The sequence below is a fragment of the Brachypodium distachyon genome, chromosome 5 (genome assembly GCF_000005505.3).
Source record: "Brachypodium distachyon strain Bd21 chromosome 5, Brachypodium_distachyon_v3.0, whole genome shotgun sequence".
Lineage (NCBI taxonomy): Eukaryota > Viridiplantae > Streptophyta > Magnoliopsida > Poales > Poaceae > Brachypodium > Brachypodium distachyon.
In genome coordinates, this window is record NC_016135.3 from 28,477,839 (window position 1) to 28,491,865 (window position 14,027).

General features: G+C 44.7%; 3 protein-coding genes across 4 annotated transcripts; 2 read left to right on the forward strand and 1 right to left on the reverse strand.

Moving 5' to 3' along the window:
- Positions 1-216: 216 nt before the first annotated feature.
- LOC100846573 lies at positions 217-4,285 on the reverse strand. Of its 2 annotated transcripts, none has more exons than XM_003580850.3 (5): positions 4,088-4,285; positions 2,686-3,655; positions 1,858-1,932; positions 1,504-1,698; positions 217-823 (listed from the first exon to the last, which is right to left on the reverse strand). In XM_003580850.3, the coding sequence occupies exons 2-4, from the start codon at positions 3,583-3,585 to the stop codon at positions 1,585-1,587; spliced, it is 1,089 nt and encodes a 362-aa protein (XP_003580898.1). In that variant the 5' UTR covers positions 3,586-3,655; positions 4,088-4,285; the 3' UTR covers positions 217-823; positions 1,504-1,584. The 2 variants fall into 2 exon arrangements, with proteins under 2 accessions (XP_003580898.1, XP_014758906.1); XM_014903420.2 differs by lacking the exon at positions 4,088-4,285 and adding an exon at positions 3,827-4,059.
- LOC106865550 lies at positions 302-1,208 on the forward strand. The gene is made up of 2 exons (XM_024455539.1): positions 302-399; positions 497-1,208. Exons 1-2 carry the CDS (start codon positions 302-304, stop codon positions 1,203-1,205), a joined length of 807 nt encoding a protein of 268 aa, XP_024311307.1. The 3' UTR covers positions 1,206-1,208.
- A 5,928-nt stretch (positions 4,286-10,213) lies between the features above and the next one.
- Positions 10,214-13,948, forward strand: LOC100821073 (probable methyltransferase PMT26). The gene is made up of 8 exons (XM_003580852.4): positions 10,214-11,239; positions 11,332-11,481; positions 11,751-12,021; positions 12,108-12,218; positions 12,361-12,535; positions 12,632-12,904; positions 13,100-13,294; positions 13,465-13,948. Exons 1-8 carry the CDS (start codon positions 10,472-10,474, stop codon positions 13,670-13,672), a joined length of 2,151 nt encoding a protein of 716 aa, XP_003580900.1. The 5' UTR covers positions 10,214-10,471; the 3' UTR covers positions 13,673-13,948.
- Positions 13,949-14,027: the final 79 nt, after the last annotated feature.

Consider the following 14,027-nt stretch of genomic DNA (forward strand, 5'->3'; position numbering starts at 1 on the left):
CCTCCATTGCCGGCACACGTCAGATCCTTCTTCTACTTGCACCGGGACGCTGCTTGGCTCCCTTGATCTTAAATCTGAATCTGCTTTGGTTTTGGTTTTGGTTTTGGTTTTACTTTCACTTTCTCCAGGAAAACAAATTGGTATCTCGCTCGATCGCTTCCGGCATTCATTCATAATTTCATACACGACAATAGCAAGCAGTTCACATCACAGATATCATTTAACTCCAATTTTCGTCTTCAGATTGCAACTCACTCAGAACATACATTTGCATAGTAACAACTAGGGTTGAGAGGGAGGAATGGGGAACATCATCGACTCTGTGGCGTCAGGATTCACCAAAGCCATCGCTGACATCCTTGCCAAACCACTAGACTTCCTTTCTGGCAAAACTTGCAGGTACCTATCTATCTATCTACCTATCTATCCCTCATTCAAGTCTTTTTGTTGTTGTTGTTGTTTGCTAACTGCAAATTCTTACACTTGACACACACAGCTCAGCCTGCGGTTCAACATGGGACATCATATGCTACGTCGAAAACTTCTGCGTAGCAAACCTAGCAAAGATGGCTGCCATACTCTTCCTCCTCTATCTAGGTACATACATATACATACACATACACGTGTCTGCTTCAGGATTCGACTCGACAAATCTCCATACTGATCTCACAGTTTCCTATACATATACACATGCAGTCCTGCTGTTCTTCTACCTTACTTACAAGCTCGGGATATGTAGCTGTGTCTGCCATGGGACGTGTGCGATGCTCCGTGCTTGCATCTCCTGCTCCTCCTCAGCATGTAAGAAGGGCTGCACGCTTGTCTGCAACAAAATGAGGACTGTCAAACGAGCGCGACAAGAACGGAGAAGATGCTTTAGAGGCGACGACGACATCGAAGGGCGCTTCTACTCAGGTTCAAGTGACTGTGAGTCAGAGGACACTGCTCGGCATAGGTACGCTGCAAGGTCTGGACATTCTGAAAGATCACTGTCGAGGAGGTCAGGCGATAGGAGGAAAGTATATCTGGAGAGGTCTTTGAGGCCGAGAAATCATCGGGTTATGGTCGGCATTAGCCGTCACCCCGACATATTGGATAGAAGGGTGAACCACAGGCATGAGAGGGCGCTTCATCATGGCATCAAGGTGACGCACACCTCACCGTTTGTGCACAAGGGCGGTGGTAGGAGAGCAGACTACAGATAGGAGTGGGAACAATCTTAGAACTTGAAGTTGACCAAGTTCAGTTCTTTTCTGACGCCAATACTGTGGAGCCTCAGGAACAATTAACTAGTGCTTTCCAGAAAAAATTCCCTAGGCCGAAAAGTAGTCTAGCTATATCTCAAATAAGTGGCAGTTTCCTTTTTCAGAAACTCAAATAAGTGGCAGTTAACCATTAACAGCCAGTAACATAATGCTCCTTCTTGGTCAAACACATACATCTGAAATATTTAATTCACAAAGACAAACATGATATAAGGTAATGTAGAGAAGGATGTGGTACCTAACACTGCCCTGGATGGGTACCCTTATCGCGCAATCCTAGTTTCTCACATTGACTGAGCGAGGACCCAATACTCCATGATCACGAGGCGCGTATGTTGTGAGTTCGTGAAGCCCAAACTCCAAAGATGAGGAACCAGGCCACGAACAAGATTGCCCAACGACGCAATGATCCAAACTGGATTCTAGGGAAAACCTGCAAATATATAGAGTGATGGAAATTACACCATGAGGTTCAATAAACAGTGCCATTAGCAGGAATTATCATTAGTTTCTGAATAAGTGCTTGCAGTACAAGTTCAAAACATGGCAAGGAAATGGCATATATTATGATGAGGAATCATAGTTTACTTACAAATCTCAGCGAGATTATTATAGTCAGTGAACATAAACCTCCAAGAAGCATATGAAGACAGATTGCAGCAGCTTTCTGCACAGACATTCAGAAGAAGAAAATAATCAAAATTCTCATAGAAATTTGATCCATAATGACATTGTACTAATACGAAAAGATACTGCAGGACACCAGCCTTTCTAATTAGGCCAAGAGAAAGAGAGACTTGTTAATTGTCTGACAACTATACAAGCAGAACACACCATATACTAGACAAAGAGAACGAAAGACAAAAGAATTTCCATGTGATAGATAATATACCCTGAACAAGTGAACATGATGAGAGTACACTAGTTCAACTTGAGGATATAAAGCACAGCTACATCATTTTTTTTTACTTCAGACTACCAAACCTTATATCTACAGACAAACAAGTGTCCTATCCACACAACCCTTGATAAGTGCCGCAGGGCGTTAGTTAAAAAAACGTGAGAGGTCTATCATCACGCAAGTATGCATTGGTGCATAATAGCAGTACTGCAGTCGGCATTGATAATTTTAAGATGCACACCACATTCAGTTCGTTCTGTTGATAATTGATATGAACTACAAGATTAAAACAGCTATTTAACTGTCTACACAATTCAGTTCGTCTTAGAATGGATGTGCAGCTGAATGTTTGTTCCGGATCATTTTATGTCATTTTACTGAACACGGATATAAGTTTTTCCTTTCTATGTTTGTAAAAGAAAATGGAATTATCATGTGAAGAAGAGTGTCATCAAGTTTTAATTTTGGAATAACAAAACAAACACAGAAGTAAGAATGCAGCACCTGACAGGTACATACCTTGCCAACACGTGGAGCAATTAACCATGCAAGAACAACAAAACCTAGGGCAAGAGCGACATAAACTCCAGTACCCTCCAAGTTCAAGCTTACACGTGCTGGCCTTGGTGCCACGACGCTATGCTCTACAGAATTGTTACCTGGGCTAACTGGTGATTGTACAGTTTGCCCCTGATAGACAGCCGCATGCGAATTGTGAGGATTAAACCATGATGATATTTCACAGAGCCTCTGTCTCCGAATTGCTGCAAGGGCAACTGGATCAACAGATGCATCTGGCATATATTGCAAATAAGAAAGTTCCCCTGTAGATGTCCTTTCCCTTAGAGCTTCATAATCTTTTACGGACGCAAGGACCTTATTGAAATCTTGAGGCCTTACATTTGAAGCAACACTTCCACATATCTCGCATACAGTGGATCCATGGCTGATGAACCACTTGAGTGCACACGCATAATGCGCGAGAGCAAGCTCGTTCTTGCAAGAGCATCCTAGATTCACAACAGCATCTTGTCGATGCATAGGGCCTGATTCCACATCAGTGGCGCATACAAATATCTCCCCCTCGGGGCTTATAAACTCGAGAAATGAAGGAGCGTCAGAGCCACCCTTGCTGGTGGAAGTTTTGGTGGCATCATTACTCGAGTCCTTGTCAGTCCTTGCACAGGAGGTCTCTGGATAAGGTGGCACGATGCCTAAGAAACCCAGAGCAGACTCGCCTCTCAGATCAGGTTCCGCGCAATGACACACTCGGCAAAGAGAAAGGCCATAATCTTTATCAGTGCTGCAGTTTGATACGCGGGGGTTGCTCGGTTTCTGATCGCTATCAGAGGCAGGCGACTTGATGGCAACAGGCTTTGCACTGCCATCCGGTTGCACATCTTGTTCATTCAGGCTCATCACGAGTCAGATCGATCGTATCACCTATTGATCTCCGAAGTCTATATGTGCTTATTTATGTATATAACACCTGCACCAAAAGAAAATACGAGGTCATTATTAATGACTTGGAGCATGTCCTATCTTCAGAATAGCTGAAAGACGCCCTCCAACAGAAGAGAATAGCTACTGGGGAAATTAATGGGCGAGGGCAGCCTGCAGCTACAACAAATATGGGTTGAGCTTGGAGGAGCTGGAGCACCGGAGCTAGAAGGTCCTCTTCTCTCCGCCGCCCCCACCCCCACGACTTGCCGCTAAACGACCCGACGTGGTTGGAGGCCGGGAAGAAGCGGATCCGGGAAGGGGGAGAGCAGGGGCACGGGGATCTGACGACGCCAGGGCCAAGCCACAGTCCTAGCCGCTCTGCCGGTGGCGGGGGGCTCGCCCTACTGCTCTTGCCGCCGCCGGGAGAGAGGAGTTGAGTAGAGAGGAGAGGAGGGGAAACTGGAGCTGGGCAGCAAACCTTGGGGGACCTGAGCAGCGGCAGCAGGCTTGGATGAATTACTACGAGGAGGGACGCCGGCGACTGGACAGGGATCGCCGAGGATCGGAGCAAAGCAAAAGCGAAGCAAAGCACCTCGACTCGGAGCCGGATCGCACTAGCTCGGCAGAATTTGTTTATTTGCTTCAGTTGTTAATTTGTGGTGACTGGAGGAAGAACAAGACGAAGGAGAGAATAAGCAAGTGTCAGTCGTCGCTCGCTGACCAGTGGGCCCAACCAAGGCCTGCTTCTCTCCATTTCATCTCTTGGTCCCTTGACGCATGGTGGTGATTCTATTTTCAGCACAGATCAATTGTTTGCTTTCGAAAATTGCCGCAATTCTGAGTTCTTGTTGATGATGGTGTTGTTGTGCTAGTTATCTTTGCAGGGCGCGAAAGTTTGAATTTTTGGGTTCGTCATGTGTGACATCTCTCCGCATTGTGAATGCCCGTGCGGGGTGAGATGGCCGAGACGACGTGGTAGCTTTTAAATTGGTCATGCCTTGGAGGTTGCGTCATAGTCAATGGGTGGACCCACCATCCGATGACCCCGTGTGGCTCCCCGGTTGAATTCTTTTAAAATTAAGGTAAAAATGATTATTGATTTAGAAAAAAATTAATAATCCAATTCTAATTTTGGAGCATGAGAATACTCGGTTAGCTCTGCCACCGGCATAGTCCACTTTTCGTTGTTTGATGGGGACATTCCATACTAAGGAAGACACATCTATAATGTAGTAACATTCGCCGAAGTTAAAAAATAGGCAAAAAAAAAATGATCAAAAGTATATACATTGACTTCCAACCAAATTAAACTTCAAAACGAATGTTGAGTATTGTTGTGTTGGATACTAGGCTAACGAAATCTGAGCCCAATGTGTTTTTGGAAAGAAGAATTGAAGATGAGCGGCTAACTACATGTTTAGGGCAGAGGAGGCCCCATTGACAAACACGACAGCCACAGTAAGCGTGGAGCCGAGGGCCGCCTTGCTAATAGAACTGAGATTGACAAGGGCATTAGGGCACTACCATCCCTTCATCTAGTCCGGCGCAATATGCCAGCGGCATGCTGGCGTCATTGGGCGTTCGAGAGACCTGACCGAGTAGTTCGCTCATGATGGATGATGGCATCTAACCAACGCAAATAGCGCACCGAAAACCATATTAATTAGTACATCATTCATCGACGAGATCGGGATGCAAGCAGCGGCAAGGGATTTAGCGGTCGCTAGAACGAAATTAAGAACATGCAAACAAGAGATTAATTAAGTGATCGTTACATGAACATAGACGACAATCCACGTACATGCATACAAAAACGCAACAAAAACCAATCAGCATCGACGAGATTTAGAACGCGAGGAACCGGCATCGGCCCAATCAACAGCTAGAGCATCAGCTTTGCATCCTCGCATTGTAAATCTAATCTAGCAAGCGACATATTTGACTGCTCCCGGAAATAATCTTGTAAGCTTGATCGATTGGCCTGGCCCGCCAATCCGGACGCAGCAAGGAAATGGCGATCCCATTAAGCAAAAGCGTAAGGATGCAAACGCAACAGGAAGTTGCCGAGTTTAAGCGGCCAAACATCATGATAGTTAGAATGCAAAGCAGGATCTAATTATGAGATCAACTGGCATTCCAACATCTAGGAAATAAACTATCGCCCTATAGAGATTTTCGAACGAGGACCCTAACACCCACTCTTGACTACCTTCGTGCACCTGCACTACTTGGGATATCAAACTTGTGGGAACTCAACTCTTTATTCAATAACTCAATGCTGATACAACACTATTTTTAGTGGCTACCCTGGCTACCCTAATATTACACAACATACTTGTGGTTGTTGTTGTGGCAGATTGTGGTACACTCATGGGGTGGGAGAGCACCCATATTTATAGTTGTACAAGACCATCCTAAACATCATACTACAATTCTCTAGAATACTCTACATGTACTTACTTCTAGAGAATTCACATTTATTCTTGAAACTTACCCTAGGACCTTCCATGGTGAATAGCAACTCTCTTCAAACAACCTCTCAAGCCTTCTAGAATATTCCAATCTTCTCATATTCACTAGAATGATCCTTGTAAATATCTTCTCCTCCTATAATCCAAAGTATTCCAGAATCTTCTCAAATATATATAACATATAAACTTGACCCCCACTAACTGCAATTAATGTTTGCATGCTTGACATGGAAGGTGTCCACATCATCATCCACATCATGGGCATTCAAAAGTTCCACATCACCATCCACATGATGTATTGTCGTACACCAGGAATCCATTTTGGTGGTCCATTCAAATTTAATATTTTGATGCCTAAATTTTTTCATCTTCACGTTGCATATAAATATTTCACCAAACACACATATTTTCATGATATGTATGCCAATTTTTCTAAGATATGCAAATATTTAGGTCGACGAAGCTTCACTTTTCGGTTTCTTCAAAATTGTTAATGTTCATGCACATCAAAGTTACACATATTGTTTTGTTGCATAGATGTTATGGATGATAAAATTGTTTTGTCCTACAATATTCATATTTATTTTTCATTAAATCATATTATCATCATTTGTTTCTAAAATCATATTCAGACGTGCATATAGAATTTTCCGCGGCAACGCGTGGGGAATCACATAGTATGCATAAGTAATTCTCACCACTCTCCAATTATCCAGAGTATTCCAAAATATTCTCAAGTATGCATTGTTATTTCTCAATAGACCCAAATCACACAACCTAAACAAGTCTACAGAGATACATCATCAACGAGATTAGAGACATATTTGCCTGGCCGCCTGCCCCAATCAACATCAAGGAGATAATCTGTAAGCAATCCATGCATTGCGCAGCTCTCAGACGAGCGAGCGAACCATGAAAAGGACAAGTAATCGAACGATCTGCCATTACATCAACACAAACAACCACTAATGCAAAACAAAAAAGCGCACCGAAAACCAATCAACATCGACGAGATTAAGCGTTCGCTAGGACCCGAGGACGCAAAAACTAACCACCCAATCAACAGAAAGATTATGTTCCCGATCAACAGGAATCCACAGCACGCAAAGCAAAAAAAGTTGAATGGTTTTGTCACCGGGAAAATATGAGAAAGGAGTTAGCGATCCATGGAACATGTACAAGTAATCGCTAGGATGTGAGACTAAGCTAGCCACCAAACAACATTATTAAATTAAACTCATCACAACATAAAATCCTCCAATGCAGGTAAACTCATCGCAACATTTGTCCCTCAAAACTCGCGACATAAAAAATCCCACATGCAACATAAGAAAAAAATCACCACGGCATAAAAAAAATCCCACATGAAACATACATGGCATCGGAACAAATTCCCTCGGAGCACACTCATAATTGTTGTAACATAATGCCCTTGTATATGTAGCAAAAAAAATGCACATTTGTAGCATGCAGGGATTCCAGCGGGTGAAGACCGGCGGATAGAGTCATGTCTTCTCTGACACCGGTGGATCTCACGGCGGCAAGTGATGGGGCGTCGATGGGGCGTGATGGCTTAGTGGCGGTACTGCAAGCTGCCTGGGGGAATGCGCATTGTTGCGATATGCGACATGACATGCTATAAGATGTGGTGCTACAGGAGGCTATCTACTCCTACGTTGCCGTGAGAATTAGCGTGATGATCGATCCATCGGTCTACGCAAATCTTTTTCCCAAAAAAACGATGCCCTTTTTTTAACTTTTTTAATTTAGAAGATTGACAAAAAAAAACAAAGCCACTTTTCAACCTTTTATATTTTGAAAAACGGACTGTTTCGGGTTTCGCCTCGGCATCAATCAAGTGATACTTTGCCCTGATCCGTCTCCTTCCTCACCGTCCGATCTAACTAGAAGCCAAATCTTGTCTATCCGATAGTCACGACATCAAACTCATGAGTGTTTTTGTACGTATGCAATGCCGGTCTTACATTTTTCTCCTACCGCCTCTGTAAGCATTAAAAAATCTTGCTGCATTTCAAACACGCGAATGAAGCAAATTTCTAGTCCACGACGTAGTAAGTGATAAGAACAACATTGTAACAATAAGTAGAGCCGTTGCAATTTTTTCATTTTAAAATATTTGTTATGTTCTCTCCTTCAAGAATTTCTCGGAACCAAGGTTTGGAGTGCCCGTGCGTTGCTACGGTTTGACAATTCATACAGGTCATGGATGTTGTTTTCACATTCGTTGTCTTGTATGAAAACATGTCAAATAAAAATTGGTTACCAATGCAGAGCCGTAGCCTTGCATGTGTGTTACATAAAATTGGAATTCACATGTTCACTTGGACAATAAACACTTAAATTGACTGACCTCAACTTCAACTGCAACCTCCCTGGTGATGCGGCAGTCGAAAGGGGTCTCCTGGCTGGACGACGCCATGGTGGCTCCTTCACTACATCCCCCTTCGGTCACTCCTCCTCGATCGCGGTTCCGGATATCCGCGACCGTGCCTAGTCCATGCCACAGAGAAGGGAGTTGACGTTGCAGCGCGGATAGGTGGGCGAGGGGTGGGCATACTATCCGTACCGAGAAACGATCTACCGAAATCAGAAAATCCGGTTGACAATGTGAGAAAACTGAAGTTATCTCGAACAATTCAGATTTTACCCCTGGTTAACAAAAAAGATTTTTGATATGGCCAGATCGACACAACTGTCTCCTAGGCCCGAAATCACTCATGCCATGCCCATCCCGTGCCCCCCAGCCTCAGCCCCACATCTCCATACGAGACATCTTCTCATGTACGTCTGTATCCAATGCCTAATCGCCTAGTTAACAACCGTCATGAATTAATTAAGGCACCACCTGTAGTTCAAAGAAATAATGAAATAATGCTATCGAGGAAATATATAATTTGTTCATATGCAACCAAGGACATCAAATCAATGCCACTCCTGTAGTGTTGAACTTGAATGCATGGCCCAGTTTGTAATACTAAATGATGCTTAGTTTCCTGTAAAAGAAAGTGGATCATAATACATGCTTAGTTCGCTAATCAGCAACGAAAGATATAAGTTGAGGTGCTCAGGCCTGCAACCTTGTTCTCCTAACATGCATGCATTTCATCGAACAACTGAACTGTCAGCCAACATACGAAGAAGACCTCCTCGCAAAAAAAAATACAAAGAAGACCAATTAGAATGAATCGGCCTGACAAAGCAAATCCATCATAACTGGGGCTGCCCACGAGTTGTTGGTCGCCGCCGCCAGAGAGACAAAGACAACCAATTAGAATGAATTGGCGGCTGACAAAGCAATCCATCAGAGAGAGAGAGAGCTGCACCTTCGAGTCTGGGCATCCATATTTATGAGAGAGAGAGAGAGAGGCGGCCTTCAAGTCTGGGCGGCGAGGGCGTGGTTAGGGAGGTAAGGAGGTGGAAGCCCTAGCTAGAGGCGGAGCGACCAGAGCTCGCGGGCGGCGGCGGCGGTCATCGGAAGGGAGCGGAATAAAAGCCAAGCGGCCGGCCTGGCGGTCAGAGGAGGAGACGAAGAGTCTTTCGGGGGAGGCGATCCGAGGCTGGTGACGAGGGCGTCGATCTCCATGGCTGGCAGATCGGAGAGGTTGCTCAGAGGAGGAGGATTATGAGGAACTGCTGCAGGGTCGGCTAGCGCTGCTGGAAACGGACGTGTGAGGACAGCGGTTGCAGATTCGTAATTTCGGTGAAGTGAGTAAGTGACGTACCACAACGACGCTTGTACCATCACCACCAACTCCAATTTAATACTCCTTCCGTCACAAAATAAGTGACGTGAAACTTATTTTGGGACGAAGGGGGTATATTGGTGTGAAGTGACGTACCGCGACGATGCCCGTAATATCACCACCAACTCCAATTTAATATATTGGTAATTCAAATGCAAATTCAAGTCACTTATTTTGAAATGGAGAGAGTATATTGGTGTGAAGTGACGTACCGCGACGACGCCCGTATTATCACCACCAACTCCAATTTAATATATCGGTATAGATTTAGATAACATTCGTGATTTTATTAACATTTCTAATATTTGCTGAATTTCTTCTCTTTCTCAAAACTGCACTCAGCAGTGGTTACCTTTTCTTCTTCTGAAAAACTGGAGATAAATCCGGAGCCGTGTTTTCTATTTGTCCAAACGAACAGGCCGATGCCGCTCGATTCTTGCCCAAATTGTACATTTTCCCAGTGAAATCCATCCAGAATGCGACGCGTTCTTGCGATTCGCCCTGTTTGGATCCACCGAGACTCAGATCTTGCCCCCCTTTCGTCTCTCGGCGATCCAGTCCCCACCCATTCAACTCTCTAGGTTTCTCTCTCGATTTTGATTGCCCTGTCTCGCGATTCAGGGAGAAATGGCGCTGGGCCACACGCGGCTCGACGTCCGGCGGCTGCAGCAGCACTCCTCCTCCTACTGCTCCGCCACCACCGTCGTCGTCTTCGTCGCGCTCTGCTTGGTCGGCGTCTGGATGGCCTCTTCCATGCTCGTCACGCCCGCCGACTTCTCCCCCTTCCAGCCCTCATTGCCGCGTCGTCCCGTCGCAACTCCAGCGAAGGGCGACTCGCGGCCCGTCGTTAGAGAAGAAAGCGCCGAGGAGAAGCCTGAGGACGCCGTGCCTGCGGATGAGGCCACAGAGAAAACAACAAATCAGCCTGGTGAACAACAGAGTGTGCCAGAGCTCAAGGAGAAGCTGGATGAGGAGCAGGAGGCAAAGAAGAAGGGGGACAAGCCTCATGAACAGAATGTGTTCAAGCCCGACGTGGAGCAGGAGGCGAAGAAGGAGGCCGAGGTGTTTCCGGATGCCAGTCAAGCCGAGCTTCTCTACGAGACAGCTACGGAGCCGGGGCCATGGCGCACGCAAGCTGCCGAGTCCAACATGGAGACCAAGGAGAAAACCACCGCATCGAGTATCCCGGCGAGTTTTAGCTGGAAGCTCTGCAATGTTGAGGCTGGAGCTGATTACATTCCGTGCCTTGACAATGTGGAAGCGATCAAGAAGCTTCGGAGTGACACGCACTACGAACACCGAGAAAGGCATTGCCCTCAAGAGCCTCCTACCTGCCTTGTTCCTCTGCCGAAGGGTTACAGGAGTCCAATAAGATGGCCTGAGAGCAGAGATCAGGTTTTAGTTGGCCACTTAATCCTGCTTCTCGATACCTGTATGTACTTAGTTATCTCAGACATGATTTATTCACTTGAGATTTCTTGGCACAGATATGGTACAACAATGTTCCTCATACTAAGCTGGTAGAATACAAGGGACACCAAAACTGGGTTAATGTCTCTGGGGATCACCTAATCTTTCCGGGAGGCGGAACTCAGTTCAAGCGTGGTGCATTGCATTATATTGATTTCATTCAGGAGGTAAGACTCAACTGCTACCATTCATGAGAATATTACTCATTAATCGACAAGTTCAAAGCCTTTGGTGTTGTGAAAAACATTTTGTGAACAATATTTTTTCACTATAAGTTAGTATAGACATGTCATGGCCATATAATGCTAATGATTTGTTGAGTAGGGGCAGAATATGGTTATTCTTCCTTGTGAAAAAAGATGATGCACTGGATTTAGGAATTCAATGTAGTTAAAACTGAGGTTCTTCGTTTGACATGTCTGATGCTACTACACAGGCAAAGAAAGATGTGGCATGGGGAAAACGAACTCGTGTAGTTTTAGATGTTGGCTGTGGAGTTGCTAGCTTTGGAGGATATCTGTTTGACAGAGATGTACTTACTATGTCTTTTGCACCTAAAGATGAGCATGAAGCTCAGGTGCAGTTTGCTCTTGAGAGAGGAATCCCTGCTATATCAGCTGTTATGGGTACAAAAAGGCTCCCATTTCCTGGTAGGGTCTTTGATGCTGTTCATTGTGCACGCTGTAGGGTACCATGGCATATTGAAGGTACTTTTTCTGGCAACAAGATTTTTCTTGTACAATTCATACCTTTCGTGTTGAAATTTTCTGACATTCTGAGCATTGTTTGTCAGGTGGTAAGCTCTTGCTAGAATTGGATAGACTGTTAAGGCCTGGTGGTTACTTTGTGTGGTCTGCTACTCCTGCATACCAGAAACTGCCAGAAGATGTTGAGATATGGCAAGGTAAATCAATTAATGATTTCGGTTTTCATTTTATTTGGATATACCTGTTGCTCCCAAATTCCGTGTCAGCTGATGTCAGCTGGACTGTTGCAATGAAATGGCGAAGTCCGTATCTTATATCTTTTTTGCTGCCCTTTGCCAGCAATGTCTGCTCTAACAAGGTCAATGTGCTGGAAAATGGTCAATAAAGTAAAGGATAGGCTAAATCGAGTTGGTGTAGCAATTTTCCAAAAACCAATAGACAACAGGTGCTATGATGGAAGATCTGCTGCAAACCTTCCACTGTGTGGAGAATATGATAATGTTGATGCTGCCTGGTAAGTGTTCTCAATCCCAACTGGTTATATCTTCGATGCTGATCACCAAATCTTGTACCTAATTTTAGATTCATATACTCTCTTATTGCCATTCAGGAATGTTTCATTGGAGTCTTGTATACATAAATTGCCTGTAGATCCGGCCATTCGTAGTTCACGTTGGCCGGAGGAATGGCCATTGAGATTGGAAAGAGCACCTTACTGGCTGAAGAGCTCTGAGCCTGGAGTCTATGGAAAGCCTGCTCCTGAAGATTTTGAAGCAGATTACGATCACTGGAAGCGGGTCATAAGCAATTCGTATATGGATGGCTTGGGTATTGATTGGTCTGCTGTCAGGAATGTGATGGACATGAATGCTGTATACGGAGGGTAAGAACATAGCACATCATTGATCCCTTTTAGCGCCAAAAGGAAAAATAATAATCCACCCAGTTTGTAGTTCTGTTCCATTTCAACATCTATGCTGCAGTATTTATATCAACTGTTTTGGCAAGTGCTGGAGCAGAAAAATGCATTGTATTGCAGCACATGACATGACTTTCTGGCATCTGCTTGCTGTTGTAGGTTTGCAGCAGCTTTGCGAGATGTGAAGGTGTGGGTCATGAATGTAGTTCCAATCGACTCGCCCGACACACTCGCGATCATATACGAGCGTGGGTTGTTTGGACTCTACCACGACTGGTGCGAGTCGTTTAGCACGTACCCGAGAAGCTATGATCTTGTGCACGCAGATCATATTTTCTCCAAGGTTAAAAAGAGGTAAGTAACTGGGTGTTCCCAAAGAATCTGATAGCAGAGCAGCTGATATGCAGTGAAAAGCCATTGTCACTGAGCAAATATTTTCTAACCTTCTGAGTATGTACATAAAAGAACATGATACCATTGTGGTGTGGGTATAAGACTGAATTGCTGGCTGTGTGGGTTTACAGGTGTGGACTATTGAGTGTGATAGTGGAGGTGGATCGGATGGCGAGGCCAGAAGGGAGGCTGATTGTTAGGGATGACATGGAGACGATAAACGAGGTGCGGTCGATCGCCGAGTCGCTGCACTGGGAGGTCCGGCTGTCATACTCCCAGGAGAAGGAAGGCCTTCTGTTTGTGCAGAAGACCATGTGGCGACCAAGTCCTTCTAGCTGAAGCAAATCTCCGCAATGAAACCATGGATCCATTGAAATACATACATATACATACATTGATATCTGTCTGTGTAGAAGAAGGTGGATTGGGTGTAGCATAGCATATGAATATATGATGATATTGTTGCTGGCAAATTCACTGCCGTTGAATTAGCATAGATCAGGCGAGGCAGTGTGTATGTCTGTAATACCCCGTACATGATTACTGTTCATGCTAGGCTCAGCAAGATATATATATACACATACATAGCTAAAAATAAGATGCAATTTTTTCGCATTTGCCGTGTCGATGCTTCTTCTGAAAGCAAAGACTGTTTTTTGGTCGAGTGTAAATAATCATAAGAAATAAAAACTTT